Source organism: Mercenaria mercenaria, chromosome 17 (genome assembly GCF_021730395.1).
Source record: "Mercenaria mercenaria strain notata chromosome 17, MADL_Memer_1, whole genome shotgun sequence".
NCBI classification, from domain to species: Eukaryota; Metazoa; Mollusca; class Bivalvia; order Venerida; family Veneridae; genus Mercenaria; species Mercenaria mercenaria.
Genome location: NC_069377.1, coordinates 11,465,035 through 11,480,903, shown reverse-complemented (window position 1 = coordinate 11,480,903; position 15,869 = coordinate 11,465,035). Strand labels below are relative to the sequence as shown.

Sequence of the window (15,869 nt, the reverse complement as noted above, 5' to 3'; positions counted from 1 at the left end):
CAAGTTAAACCACAAAAAAAGTAAGCTGTCGTATTTCCTCTGTCATCTAATATCGTTTGTATATTGCAACTGTTAAATTTATTTGATCAATTGTATTTTTTATTCTTTAGCTATTGGCTTTCAAGCAAATACTAAAAAGCATCTTGGGTTGTCGGTCGTTGTTGGTCCATTTTATCAGAACCTAGCGATGATTCTAGAAGACTGGGGTATACCATATGTCGTCACAGATTACACTGGATTTGACTGGTCAGATATTAACCTAGTTGATTCGTCCGTCAAATGGAAGAATATAGTTGAAGTACGGCCTCCGATGAAAGAATTCAATGGAGCCATTGTCGATTATTTTGTTTCGAAGAACTGGGAAAGTGCAGTTATGATTATGCCGGAGCATCCAAGGGAAAATCAAGGTGGTTTATATACATAAAGTTATATTGCTTTTTCAGATATACTTTCCCGCTTCCCTAAACATATTAATTTTATGTTGTTTAGTGCTGTCAATTTACATTTATAGAAAGTATTTTGCCAGTCAAAACAAATGTCTAGTTTGAAGTCGCAAACTAATGAGTCATTTCCTGAAATCAAACCCGAACCAAAACGACTAATACTTACCCTACCTGCCAGCAAAATAACAAAATTATTTTTATTAATCTAGACTGATATCGTCTAAAAACAACAAATCTGATCGATTGATTAAAGATATAAATTATACATATAATTACAGCTTCTTCTAGAATTTAATATGTATTCTTCCATTAAACTTTAGCCTACTAAATTTCTGAAATGGACTGGTTTATCATTCAATTTGGACAATACCATTTATTATTTTAAGACTCATGCTTTTATAACACCACACGGGTGTACGACCTTTCACTGGGATCGAGCCCCGATACCATCGGCTTGTGAATTAGGCCACAAATTTACTAGCGAATTAGTTACTTTATCATAAAAGGGGACAAACAGGGGCGGCAAGCTATTGGCGGCGGATCAACGCATAACAATTATTTTTTCAGAACTTCATATATTATTATAACCGTTTATCTATACCTACATACGCACGAATATAGTAATATTTCAAGCTCGATATCATGAAGAATAATATGATCTACTGTGGTTCCATTTAGGCAGCAGTTAGATCAGATCCTTAATTCGCTTGTTGGGCATTGGCTTCCTCGTGGAAAAGGAATGGTTGTGACGTCAGCACTGATGACGACACATTCGTCCGGAAAACTCCGACATTTTACGGAAAAGTTAAAGGGGCATTAACTATAATTGAAAGTCACACATCCGCTAAAATAAACCTGGTTATTCGAGAATAATAACCATAATTATTTAAAGGGGTGTTCACTGAAAATTTACTGACTGAATAGCGAACAGTGCAGACCATGCTGGTCGTGGTCTGCACTGGTCGCAAAGACAGAATCACTTGCCACCAACAGGCTAAAGGTTAATATCAGTTACTCTTCTTACCTTTTATAAACCAAACATAAACATTACGGTAGAATTCACATTTGTGCAAATCTTGAATAACACACGGTTTACAGGCGAACACAGGGAGTAAGAATCCTAAATTTACACAGGGTCCTGAAAAGCAATTTAGGCCATTTTATCAAATGCTTAAGAGCATTTCTGTGTTAGCTTAACTGTTAAAATAATTGGATAGTATGACAATTAGCAAAATTTGTTGAATGCTTATTTCCTTAATAAATCATAGAATGATATTTTGTGTCATTCAATGCTTCAAAATGTCAAATTTTATGAAAAATAGTGTGTGTTTTAAAAGTTTTATGTATTCTTCTCCAGTTACAACGCGATATGTCACAAGCCTATGAATGCGTATGAATGTCTGTATCGCCTTTCCCTGGTCTAATTATATTAGGAATTATATAGTGATGAAATATTAAAATATAATTCAATAATGATTTAATGCCTATAAAGCTGATTTTCTCATATTTCAGGACGCAATAACCTTGCTACTGTACAGAACATAATATGAGCCGCGCCATGAGAAAACCAACATAGTGGCTTTGCGACCAGCATGTATCCAGACCAGCCTGCGCATCCGCGCAGTCTGGTCAGGACCCATTCTGTTCGGTTTCAAAGCCTATTGTAATTAGAGAAACCGTCAGCGAACAGCATGGATCCTGACCAGACTGCGCGGATGGATCGCAGGCTGGTCTGGATCCATGCTGGTCGCAAAGCCACTATGTCGGTTTTCTCATGGCGCGGCTCATACTAGTCTTATAACGTAAACATACACGGGTTTGTAAAGAGCGAAATTTCTAAACAACGAAATCTTAAAGACATAATTCAGTAATGGTTAAATGAATATTATTTTGTGTCTCCAAATACAGTGTTTACATCTCGTGATCAAAAGGTAGACAAATAAAGCATCAGTTCTAGACTAGCTTACGGAAAGAGACAGGCCAAGCACAAGAATAAAACGCATAATTTAGAAACGATTTAATCACAATTAATTTTAATCAATAATTTATTAATAGGATTTAATACTGTCCCTAAATTATCAGTCCCACGCTTGACCGATATCGAGGCTAATGGTATTAGGGCAAAGAAATATTTAAACATTTTTTACACACAGATCGACAAGCGGACAAAATATCAAGATCATTCCAATTATCATAGAAATTCTGTTGCTGATTTCTTACAGTTTACTTTGAGGCAAAATTAACACAGTGTCATTGCTTAATAACATGACGAGCGTATTATATTTTGGCTTCTTAAAGACACTGATTCTGGTATGCCTGGTATGTGGCCTATGGAGATGATAAGGTCTGCGTATTGGCGATAAGGGCCAATACACAAGTCAGGACCATTGGTAGACTTGCTTCTGTTTATCATAATAAGCTACTGTTTAGCTACTGTGCAGTAAATAAATTGCAGGTGATATTTCTCACCTTTATAGCAAATCAGTTCTCACCTTTATAACGAGTTTAGAAAGCTTGATTGAATTAGGACTAAATAAACAAAGTGATAAGATACAACAGTGTTTTATCATATTTTTAATAAAGTAAGTTTTTTAACAATTACATCTCATTATTGCTGTTTTTTATTATCAAAAATATAAAAAATGCGTTCCGGCACATAGCTTTTAGAAGTAATAAATTATTGTGTATTTTGAACAATGATATATCTTTATTGCTGGATTTTATTATACATAAAAGGAAGTTAACATTATTTAGACAACACAAGAGGATTAAGCATTTTTAATATATACATCCTTCTGTCTATATACCTTCTTTAATCTATTAAAAATGCAACTGAACGCTTCTTTAATTTCTAATAAAATCCAGCAATTATCTTTTTTTTTCGTTTTATTTTGTTACTTTTGATTAAAGATCATAATCATTGAATAAACAAACTTGTAATTTCTCTTATTAAGTTTTGAATAATCATTTTATAGTGAGAAATGCTTTGCTATAAGAGTTACAATTTAATTGGCCAGGACATTACTCAACATGACTGAGCAATCAAAATTAGTATCTTATCAATTAAAATAATTTTGTGTACATGCTGAAAAAAGACTAAAAAAACAACAGCATTTCAATAATAAAATGCAAAACACAGGAAATAACCAATTTACCTGTAGGCAATAAAATTTATGATTCTCTGACAATAATTACGCTACATGTCAAGTCTACAGGGGTTTTATGGACCCTTATCAGACTGGACCAGACAGGATCTTGTATATTGGGGATTAAAAAGTCTGGTATTTGGGGGGGGGGGGGGGGGTCACTTATATAGGAGATTTTCTTTGCCTTTAAACGACGTATATAATATTCAGATTTTATCTGATACAAATTTATTTCAAATTCAAATATCTATCATTGACTGAAAGAAAGATAATCAGATTCTAGTGGCAAGCTTCTGACTGAAATGTCATTGTATCGTATTTTCGCGACTTCGCATGTTGTCAGGTAAAGGTTTCTGTAGTATGATTTTGTTGGATAAAATGACTTCAGATAAATGAGTAAAATAAAACAGATGTTTAATTTATGGATGTATTTCACGACAAATATACTGAGTGTATATTTCTTAGAAACTTATCAGTTCATGTCACCAGAACCTGGTTGACCATGTATCCTATATGTCACATCGAAACACTGTACACTGCAAATCATACAGTTGAACTTAAACGCATTATCTTTCTTATTTACAAAGGAGGTGCCAGAACCTTGCTCTTCAAATATTATCTCTCCACTGACTAAGAACTATACGCCGCAAAGCATCGTTTTCATCAAAATTTAAATCGCTTTCTTTTCTCATTTAAAATGCAGAGTTCCCTTGAACCTTGTCAACAATTACGTAGTATCTCCCTGATGTCTTAAAAAAACGATTCAAGGCATAATTGTCGGCAAAACTTAAATTCATTCTTTTCTAAATTACAATGAAAGCCCTAGAACCTTGCTCATCAAATATCAGCCTTCTGATATCTTAAAAGCTATACGCTGCGAACCTTCGTTGTCGACAGGATTTAAACGCATTCTTTTCTAAGTTACAATGAAAGCTCTAGAACCTTGTTCATCAAATATCAGCTCTCTGATATCGTAAAACTATGCGCTGCGAATTACCGTTTTCAGCATATTTTTAACGCTTTCCTTTCTAAGTTACAATGAAATTTCCAGAACACTGCTCATCAAATTTCATTTCTCTCATATCGTAAAACTATATGCTGCGAATCATTGTATCAGCAAAAACTTTAACGCATTTTTTTTCTAATCTAACCTTACTTATAAAACAGTATCTCTTTAATATCCCAGAAGTATTTGCTTCAAACGCATTTTTCACCAAAACTTAAAATGCTTTCGTTTTTCATTTACATTGCAGAATGCCAGAACCTTGCTCATCAGATGGTAGAGCATAATATTTCTCCTATATCATACACTCTACGATATCAGAATGAAGAAGAAATGAAAGAAAGCACAGATGAAGTTCTTAGGAACGTACAATTACTGGAACAGAAGAGGATAGTGATTTGTAGCCCGAGAGATGAAAAATATAATCTTATACAGATGGTCTTAGAACAAGTAAACTTATTATTTAGAAACACATATTTTGTTAATTTTAAACTGAACTATATATTGTGCGTTGAATTTCTAAATGGTAAACTTGTTCTTATGTGAGTATTTTCAAACCATTTATAACAGGATCTAAACCTAAACGCTCCCAATTTGAATTATCTGTAGATTTGCTTAAAATTAGCGGTATTAGTCCATGAAATATGAAATATCAGCTCTCCAACCATTCCTTCTAATTGACAAAGAGAGTTTTAGATTTTTATCGCGAAAATTGTAATAATTATCGCTGCTGTGTTACTTATTCATTTTGTATAAAAGTTATATTAGAAGAAGAGGGCGTTGCATGCTGAAGAAAAATGTTAAAAGGTTTTTATTTTCTTTTACTTTCCAGGCAAAACTGTTCCGTATGCTTGTCGATGAAAGTTATAGTTTCTTTATATTAGACCCGGTAAGAATTTAAAATATGATTAAATTATAACAACAAATATTTTAACCTTTATTTATAGTTCTTTGCATTGGTTTAAAAACAGTCACATGATTAATGACAAAAAGCCACATTCATTTGTAGGCGGGGCGAAAAAAACAACATGTATTGGCTTCCAACTGTGGCGTCGTGACATTTTGACGTCAAAACAATGTAACGTCGTACGCAAATTACTGGGTACTTGACCGACCGCTGCAAGTTTTCGCAGTTGACCTCTCTGTATCAAATTATCGCTGAAGATGTCGAATTTAATAATTAAAAATGTTGTCTTTAGTATCGGTTGATAAGAAGATTTATCAGCCTACAAAAAGTGATATCGACCGAGGACTTTATCACTTTTTTCCAGCTCAGAATCCTCATACTGCCCTCACTATAAGGCAATAACTGTGTAACATATTATGGCTGTACTGCTAAATTTAGTTTGAACAACATGCATGTGCAAAATTGAAACCGTTTATGTTTTACTGCTGATTAAGACTGGTCATACCTACATGATACATTGTAAACATTAGATACTTCTATGGTTATATTTCGTTACTAGGTCGTTTGGGGCTCTTTCGGGCATTATTTCAAGCCCAGACGGACACCAACGTAGAACCATCGGTCGTCCACATTTAAGCTAGTTACTTTTCTTAAAACTATGTACTTGTATTTGGCAGCTGGTAGTTTTGCTCTATTTTTTTCAGTCGACACACCTTAAAGCCTTGTCAGAGATCAACATGTACAGAACAGGACTATTTACAGCCAAATGTGAACTACTGGCGTATAGATACACCGACATCAGCAATGATTCCATACATTTTGACACCGGGTAATAACAGTAACACCTCTATTTAAAACATGTTTTTGAGTACCAATATAGTTTTTAAATTATTAAAGTTTTATATATATATATATATATATATATATATATATATATATATATATATATATATATATATATATATATGCTCTTTACTCCAATGCTTAAATAAATTCTAAATCTCAAGGGTTGACTGAATATACAAGCTGTTTATCATACTTTAAGAAAATTTAATGTAGAGATATGCCGTCAATCAAAGACAGAATTTCAATAAATCCTTTTTATCTAATCGCAAGAGAATTTGCGAAGTTCTATACCCAAGACGTGATTTTCCTTTAAACACAATTATTTACTTCTGTAAAAGAAGTATTTTTAAGAATTATAGTATTCTTTAATGAAACATGTTTTTAATGTGCAAGGAATGACATGCTTTCCTCTCATAATAAATGATTTAGTCAGTGTATATAAAAGTTTTACTATCCATCATAAATTTAAAATAGGTGTAGTTTTATAGTTTTTTTCCTACTTTTTAAAGAAATGATATATAACACAGCGTGTTTTACTTAATTTACATCTCGCGGAAAAAATAATTATGCCGTCTATATCCCTTTCAAAGTGTTTGAAATTATTCAATGCGCTTCTGCTATATTTTAGTTCAATTCTAATAGAATTCAAATGTAAGTATTCCTGTTCGCTACAAGTAGGTCGACGTAAAGTCATTGCAGCATGTATTATTAAATATAAACTTTGTGAAACTTTCAGCTATGGCTTTGGTGCGGCCGATGCAGCCAGAATCATCAATGAAGCAAAATATTATTATATCACTGATAATGATTCAACTAAGAATACCAACTTCTCAAGAGAAATATACCTCAAAGCACTGAAAACAGTAAGTCTTTCGATTGAAAAAATCACTACAATCTATAAATATATCATCATTTATTTTTTGTTGGGTTTAACGCCGCACCGACACAATTATAGGTCATATGGCGACTTTCAAGCTTTGATGGTGGAAGAAGACCCCAGATGCCCCTCTGTACATTGTTTCATCACAAGCGGGCACCTGGGTGGAACCACCGACCTTCTGTAAGCCAGCACATGAAGAATTCAACACCCGAAGTGAGGCTCGAAATCATCATTTAATAGCATTATCAATATCAATATGACGTCACAAAGCTGTTGCAATCATGATTCCTAATATCACAAATCTCTTAAAAGTTAAGCTAGTCTAAAGCGACAAATTAAGACAAAGGGCTTGGACTTACAATTGTTTTATTTGATCAAATAGCTTCCACAGAACTGTATCTAAATATCCATTAAAGAAGTACGCACGCATGAAAACCAACTTATATTAGGATCATTTCTGTTTTTTTCTAGTATTCATTCAAATTGCAAACGAGTAAGCTATGACTGTGTAAACAAAGGCAAGTTTTTTTTTTTGTTTTTTTTTTGGGGGGGGGGGGGGGTTTCTGTGTAAAAACGTTTGAAACATGGCGCCACTACACATGAATGGGTTCATCTTATAAATATTCAATTTATTTACTTTTCAGGTCAAAATAGCTCGTGGGGAAACAGGTTTTATAGAGTTTAATCGAACAACAGGTTCCAGGATTGGCTACTCTTTATCTCTGTACAATTACGGTGGTGCCAATTTATTTTCTAAGGTAATTACAATATGCAATATATTTTCCCCAATTTTCCGTCGTTACGCTAGAACTCTAATTATCAAACGTATGTAACTAGTTTTATCCAGTAGTGTGCTAACTGAAATACGTTAAGCACCCCCACCCCACCCCCTCCCGCAAAAAAGTTAGGTTTCACGTTATTTCATATTAAAACTAACCATGGCCTCTATCTTTCTCATGAATTACATTATCTAAAAACGTATAAACTAAATTGATAAAAAAAAATGAATCTATGTAATGCAAATATATATGTATTGTAAGTTAATGTACAGGACGCCAAGTTATCTGTTACAATTTCGGATGCCCATATTGTCTATGAAGAGTTTAAATAAAACAATTCTACACATGTAAAAAATCAGTTGATGTACTGCATGTAAATCGCAAGTCATTCTGCAGCACTTCAACGTAACATGCTACAAGCACGTTCCTTTTATATGAAAGTATCGTAACAAAGTAACATCTAAACTAGAAGCTATGATTTCGGATATTTAAGATCGGGTCCTGGGAAAAGATGGAGCCGTATGAGACTGAAATAGACAATGAAACAACGGAGTACATACCAGATCCAGCTGATCGTTTGACCTTCATAGATGTCAATGAAACCGATACTGGTGAATCCAGAGGAATATTCAGAGATATGGAACCCGTTGTGGTAGTTTTGGTGGGTAACATAATTTTTTTAAAATAGTTATACTGAACAAAAAACAAAGGGACATATTTTCCTTAGTGACATGGCCGTAGAGTGTGGGACACGAATCTTGGTCTTTGTCTGCATGAACTATATTTCTGATCGATCTCATAAACTGTGTAATTTTAAGTAAGTGGATTTATCATCATTATATTAACGTTGCATTCGCTCTTGCGACGAGTCTATGTACTGCTGTATTAAACGGACCAAGACGAAAACGAATACAATTTTCAATGTTACGCAGACGCGAGTTTGTTTAAAACTGATTCGTCTGAAAATGGATAAAATTATATTCTTAGACTTAAGTTATTACAACTGAAATGATTTACATGTGGTTGACGTATTACAACTCCTGAATAATATTCAATTCACAGCACTCGATTTGTTGAGTTTGTTTTAACATGAACATCAAGATGTCTATTTTACTTGATGTTAGCCGCAGAAAGCGTTAGGTGTGATGCGACCTTAAAACTTTCACTGTTCCGATATCAGCCTGTAGCGTTCAAATTGTTTTTTGTTTTTTTTTTTTTTTTTTGAAACTTGAATGGTCTGCTTAAAAATACTTAAATAGAAACTAAAGAAACATATAGGCTTATTTTACATCTATGTCTTGAGGAACAGTTACATTTGACATTGTCATTTTAATGCTGTAAATGATACATATGTTGGAAATTTAATATTTGTTTATACTTCAGGAGGAACCGTTTGTAATGTATAGAGACTTGCCAAAAGGTATTGTAGTTACCGGAAACGATCGATTTGAGGGCTTCACTATTGATCTTTTAGACCGCATTAGTAGAGACTTGAAATTTAATTATAAAATAATTTTATCACCAAATAATGAATATGGTGGACCGAGAGGAAGAGATCCAAGCGAAGCTGAATGGGGTGGAATAGTTGGTGAAATTCTTGCGAAGGTAAGTTATCATATTTGATTAACATGACCTACACATAAAAAAGCAGTTTTTAATATTCAATTAATTAGCTGATTTATACAATATCCTGAGTATTTTCAAGCGGGACTTTAATATACTTAGATTTTTATGGTGTTGTAGCGGATTCAACAGATTAATTCAACATCAGGAAAGAAAAAAGTAGTAACTTAAGGTAGTTCTGCACGTTTGGTAAACCAGAAGTAACGGCATAACGTCATTTATCCGGATAACGTAGAATAAAATCTGGACTCGATATACGGAAATGACAACCTATTCGCGAAAAAATTGTCATTTTCTCATAGAGGCCCATTATGAAAATTTGTGTGAGGTCCAATTTTTACAAATTAGTATAAGTAAAAATCAAGCCAATAACCCGATTTTTTTATTTGCCGAATAGTCCTTGTATATTCTAAAGTTATGAAATTCAGGATTTAATGCAATTCTAAATTGCAGAAAAAATAATCCAAACGTGCAGAAGTACTGTCAACATATTATCAATCTGTCTAGAAAAATATCTTAAAGTTAAAAATTATTTTGGATGTTATAAATGTTTTCGAAACTTATACAAATTCTCCAAACACTTTTTTTCTTCTTTTAGAACGCAACATTAGGCATGGGCGCCATTTCTATAACATCACAACGGCAGTCTGTTATCGACTTTAGCCTGGGCGTTGTCGGCACTGGCGTTAACATTCTGATACATAAACCAGAGGAAGTCCTTAGCATCTTTCAATTTCTTACTCCTTTCTCCCTCGAACTTTGGATGGCAATAATTGGCTCTTCGTTTGGAGTTTCGATTTTGTACTTCCTATTAGACTTCAGGAGCAAGGAAAGATTGTTTACTCTAAAATCTACCCTTTGGTTTTCACTTGGAACATTGCTTATGAAAGGCAGTGAATTTTCACCTAAAAGAACATCTCAAAGAATTTTAACAACTGGATTTTTGTTCTTTGTTTTGATCACGGTGTCTACGTATACAGCTAATATGGCTGCCTTTTTGACAAAGAAAAATCTAGAAGAGCCAGTTGACTCTTTCGAGCAACTAGCTGAAAGGGATGACATACAAATTTACACTGTTGAAAACTCAGCTACCATGAATTTTCTGAAAACATCTGCAGAAAGTTCTGTGTATCATCAGATATGGGAAAAAATTGCCCGTGACAACCATAAAGGCCTTGTGCCAAACGCTACCGTGGGGAGGAGGAAAGTTGAAGAAGGGGCAGCTGCTTTTATCTTTGACTCAATGATAAATCTTTACTCCGAGAAGCGATACTGTAAAACGCAATCTGTGTCTGCTCCAATCCTACTTCAGGAGCATGGGATCGCAATGATGAATGGGGCGCCTTTCAAATCACAGTTAAATATCGAACTACTTTTATTGAAGGAAGAAGGATTTATTCAAGCGCTAAGAAAAAAGTACACGTTTACTTATATCTGTTCAGTCTTGTAATTACAGTCAAACTTGTCTATAAAGACCACCCTAGAGAGAGCCAAAATGTGGTCTTTATTCTCAGGTTAAAATACACTGTGAATGTTAAAATGGGAAACAAAACATGTGGTCTTTAGAGCTAGGTGGTCTCTGTTCAGAGGTGGTCTTTAACACAGGTTTGACTGTATATAATTACTGCGCAAAGTGATAATCTTAAAATAATCTGATATAATTCCAGTCATTGTTCATTAGGCTGACATAGAGTATTACATAAACTATAGCACTTTATTGCAAATGTTTCAAATATTTTGAAGTAAATTGTTGTTAAGATTTAAATAAGGGTTTTGCAGAAAGTAGTATGCAATCATTTTCATACAGTATTAAATTTTACTCTTCAGATGGTGGGAAAATACCCGCTATTGCGATGAAGACTTTCAAAGTAGAAGTTCGAAGCAAGTGTCATTTGAATTGGATCATACAGCTGGTGTGTTTATTGTGGGAAGTTTTGGGCTTGCAGCAGCACTTACATTATTTATATGCAAGAAAATATATGTCTTAGGACAGAGAGACAGTCCCTTCCCAACAATAAGGTAACAAATTACGTTTCTTGATAGTATAAACTTTTAGATGGCATTAACCTAACAGACTTAAACGTTATTGGTATCTTATACCTTTTTTGAAATGAGAGGTGTTGTTGGCCGTTTAAGAAGAGAAGTTGTGCATAGGTTTTTGGCTATTAATATCACATACGTTTGGAGAAAGAAAACTGTTTATTTGTGTTGGCTAAGACGAATTTTAGAGGGCTCCGGTGATAAGGTTGAAAGTTGTTTGGGTCGGTAAAATCATAGACCATTTAGATAAAAAGGTGTCTCTGTTTAGGGAAGAAGAATCGTAGAAAAACAGAAAGAACGATAAGTAGTACTTTTCTTTCTCGTCAAGAATTACGATTTGGTTTTTATGAATGTTGTAAAACACATGGATAATAATTTACACAATATTATGTATACAATAAACTAATTGTTACATAATCGTCATAAACATTATCCATGTAGTTGTATATGTAGCCTGTATATTGTACTGTCTGACCAATGTTAAGTGGCAGCCGCTTAAATAAGACAAATGACGAAACCTTACTCTTGTATTAGCTTTTTTTATATTATGTAACCTGCTGTTCAGTGTGTGGATAAATAAACCAAGTATATATTAATATTCTGGTTCATTTATTTATTTTATTTGTTATTTTTATTTTTAGAAAAGAGGAAAACTCGGTAGGAAGAAGCCCTGAAGAAAAACTTATCTACGGGTTAACGGAGGGAAAGCAGTCTACAGTGTAAACAGTAGAGAGAGAGAAGAGATAGAGAGAAACCTTTTGTCTCCTTAGTTGAAAGAAAAAACACTGAACTTCTGAGAAACATTTAACTTCTAGCAAAAAAATTAAGAATCTAAAATTATCTTGGTATGGCACATATATATCTAACTTATTATCCACGGTCATTTTAGTTTTAGTAACAATTGTGAAAAGTGTCAATCACAAATCTAAGCTAATCATAAATTTTTACCAGTATTAAGCCGCGAGTTCTCGACAACGAGACTTAGTCTTTCGACTATTAACCGAGAAATAAATTCGACGTTAAAATAACTACTCTGCAACAGTTGTCAGGAATTTGAAACAATATATTATGCTGCATGTGACTTTCATTTTCTTTTGCAGTATCTTGTTAATAAAATACATGCTACCTAATATGAACTTGAGTACGTTGAGTATGTTCAAGACCTTGCACTTCAGTGTATTTTGCCGCTACAGTTGAAATATTGATTACATAAAATTCATTTGCGCTTTGATGTATTTGTGACAAGTGTCTACACATAGATAACGTGTATAGTATACATTATTATAAGCGGCATTTATTAGAATACTCATATCTTTGTGAACATACTGAGTTTTTTAATTGGTGTAAAAAAAATGCTGCATTGAACGGCGTACTTTTTACATTTTTGTGAAGACAATGAGTTTTTCTACTAGGTAAAGAACAATGAGCTTATATATTGCGTTATTTAGATAACAGTTTATAAATGTTGATTTTCTTGCTTATAGGTTAAGAGTAGAATACCAGAGAAATATATTCAAAAGCCCGCATATGGATATTTACAGTCAATTTCCCATAAATATAAATAATACATATGGCCTATTGAATATTGTTTAAACAGAAACATCTCAAGGTTTGAGATTTAACAGGGGGCAAATGTTCTATCCTTCAGTTGCTAAAATAGCACGAGTTTTGGTAGATGGTCTGCCATTGATACATACTTGTTCATGTTAATATTTTGTATTCTCCACAATAGCTCCTGCTTGTATAAATTATGTTATGAATGTATGTTTGTATTCTTAATCCAAGCTTAGTTATTGGGAAAGTAATGCCTTTGTGTACCCAGACTCATTCTAGAATATGTTCAGAAGCAATGAGCTGTTATTATCAATGATTCAACCATGTTTTAGCAGGGTAAACTTTAGTTTAACTGTAATTTTTTAAAGGCATTGGCCTCAAGATTTTGGCTAAAAATGATCTTTCTGTAAAATTGAAGTTTGGTCATATCGTGAACATTAGAATATGAGTTTTTGTTTCCAAACTTTCTTACAAATTCCAAATCAAGAGAAAAAAAAGATGCCCAAATCGGGAATTGAACCAGGACAGCTGCGGCAAAAAAAAAACTTTCCAGCTGTCTTTACCAATACACCACGGAGGAATATGTAATTAACGGTCGTTAAATATAGATATTTATAATTAAGATACTTTATCTCGTGTAAAGTGTTACAAACGCTTTTCAGTTTAAATGTAAAGAAACAAATTCTCATGTGTTTCCATAACAATTTTCTCTCTTTTTTGTTGTCGCAGAAATTTTAAATAAAAAGCCTATGGAAAATACAAATTGTCATGATAATTTTGAGCAAAAAATAATTCTACAATAAAGTAGTGTTATTTCACATTTGAGATATTTATCTATGATGATAAAACTTCAAACTGATCTTCTGGCATTATTTGGACTTTTTCCCGTACTTGCTATTGTGTTTTATATATTTGATTCTCAGAAAGATGGAAACATTGCAAAGTTTAACAATTTACTCGTAACATTTTCTGTTCCGGTACAAGTTCTTATTGCTCTAGGTATTTCGTAAAAATCACACTATTCTACTGCTTCCGGTTAATCAAACACCGATGACAGCCTTACTGATTGCTTTTATTGAAATCCATTGTTTCAAAGCTCTGTAATTTGTAAGAATGGTTGATGTTGTTTTTAGATGTGTTAAGTTTCCTATTCAGTGTATTTGAAAATCATAACGGTGTTATTTTTGAAAAATTTGTTTGATGGAATGCATATATTTCTTGCTTTTTAATTCGATATAAAATTGTACTACAAAGTCTGGTCTTTTTTTTCTTACAGTAAGCAAAATGTAAGCCAATATTAATATAATTAAAAAAAAAACACCAGAAAGCACTGCACTTCTTGACCCTGATAAAGACTTTGGGTGTTGAGAAATACTGACACATGTCTGAAGTTTTAACAACACGCCTGATGAAATTGTCAAGGAAATATGTTGAATGATTTTCATTAGAATGAGAACTATTCTAAGTAGCTATAACGCGACGCTTCAAAGCATTCATCCAGAAAGAATTGATTTAAAGCCCTGCTCCACTACTATTCAAATTCGTTTGTGTGTATGCAACCCATGAATACAATAGGTAACAGTTTACGGCCACGTGCCACACTTTAGCATGCAAACCACAGGTATTTCATATAGAACTTTATATAAAATAGGCTCTATTTTGACAGGCAGTCAGTCAGGATTTTCATGCTTTTTCAGTGACAATTCAAGGTTAAAATGTAGGACGGGAGCAGGGCTTTAAATAAACTGCACTGAACACGTTATTGACCTTGTAGCTCTACATTTAGAAGAAACTGAAACAACAATTTAAATACTATATATGCAGAAATATTCATGGGCTTAGATTTTCACTACATTCGTGCGGACATTGCACATTAATTTGTACCAGTATAAAGTAAAACACTGAAGTAAAATGTTTAGTACAGTTTGACGTTTGAATTTGATATAGTTAGTATGCAAGTATTACTCAATATTTAGTTCAAACATTAATGGAGAAGATAAACCTTTTTTTCATCAAGATAATTGCTTTACAATGAATACAAGCAAGTCTTTAAAATTACCGGTGAATTACTGACGTAGTTTTTTCCCCCACTTTATCATGCAATATATAAAGAGACGGTTTGTTTGTAGAACAGTTATTAATTGACCTTCGTGCATTCTCCGTTTAAGTATTCCCTGTAAATTGACTAGAGTTATTTTTGAATTATGAGAAAGGTAGGTATATGGTGTAAGATCGTTTTAGAACTCCATGCTCTAGTCTGTATTTTTATTGTGTTTCCATTAAATTATCAGTAGAGAAGATAATAGGTAAGGGTAGATTCTCGGAAGCACATAGCACCACAAACACAGCCTCAGAGCAACGCATATTTATTTGATTTAATTACTAAGTTAAGATTAAATTTTAATGCGTTTGTGAAAGTTGGTCAGTGTCGAAATGTTGTAAGCCAACAACAGTTTGAAAGAAAATATTTAATTCAAACACGCTTTAAGATGGTACTTTGGATTCAATGTTATCTGGTCTTTTGGGACCATGGAGTCAGTTCAATAAATATGTAATAGAGTTCCGCTTAAGCCGGTGCTAGGGGACGTTGGAAGTGTTGCACATTTCATTACCTCTCTTGAACAGACTCAATCAAACCGAATCTGCTT

The 15,869-nt window shown here is 33.3% G+C and overlaps 1 protein-coding gene across 1 annotated transcript in view; it reads left to right on the top strand.

Moving 5' to 3' along the window:
• LOC123536400 (glutamate receptor ionotropic, kainate 2-like) overlaps positions 1 to 12,390 on the top strand; it is a 28,995-nt gene extending 16,605 nt beyond the window's left edge. The window contains exons 4-14 of the mRNA XM_045319566.2: positions 111 to 407; positions 4,843 to 5,042; positions 5,425 to 5,481; positions 6,204 to 6,328; positions 7,082 to 7,208; positions 7,870 to 7,983; positions 8,498 to 8,665; positions 9,388 to 9,609; positions 10,226 to 11,043; positions 11,455 to 11,646; positions 12,309 to 12,390. Of these exons, the coding sequence (XP_045175501.2) occupies positions 111 to 407; positions 4,843 to 5,042; positions 5,425 to 5,481; positions 6,204 to 6,328; positions 7,082 to 7,208; positions 7,870 to 7,983; positions 8,498 to 8,665; positions 9,388 to 9,609; positions 10,226 to 11,043; positions 11,455 to 11,646; positions 12,309 to 12,390 (2,402 nt within the window). The remainder of the gene's footprint in view (positions 1 to 110; positions 408 to 4,842; positions 5,043 to 5,424; positions 5,482 to 6,203; positions 6,329 to 7,081; positions 7,209 to 7,869; positions 7,984 to 8,497; positions 8,666 to 9,387; positions 9,610 to 10,225; positions 11,044 to 11,454; positions 11,647 to 12,308) is intronic.
• Positions 12,391 to 15,869: the final 3,479 nt, after the last annotated feature.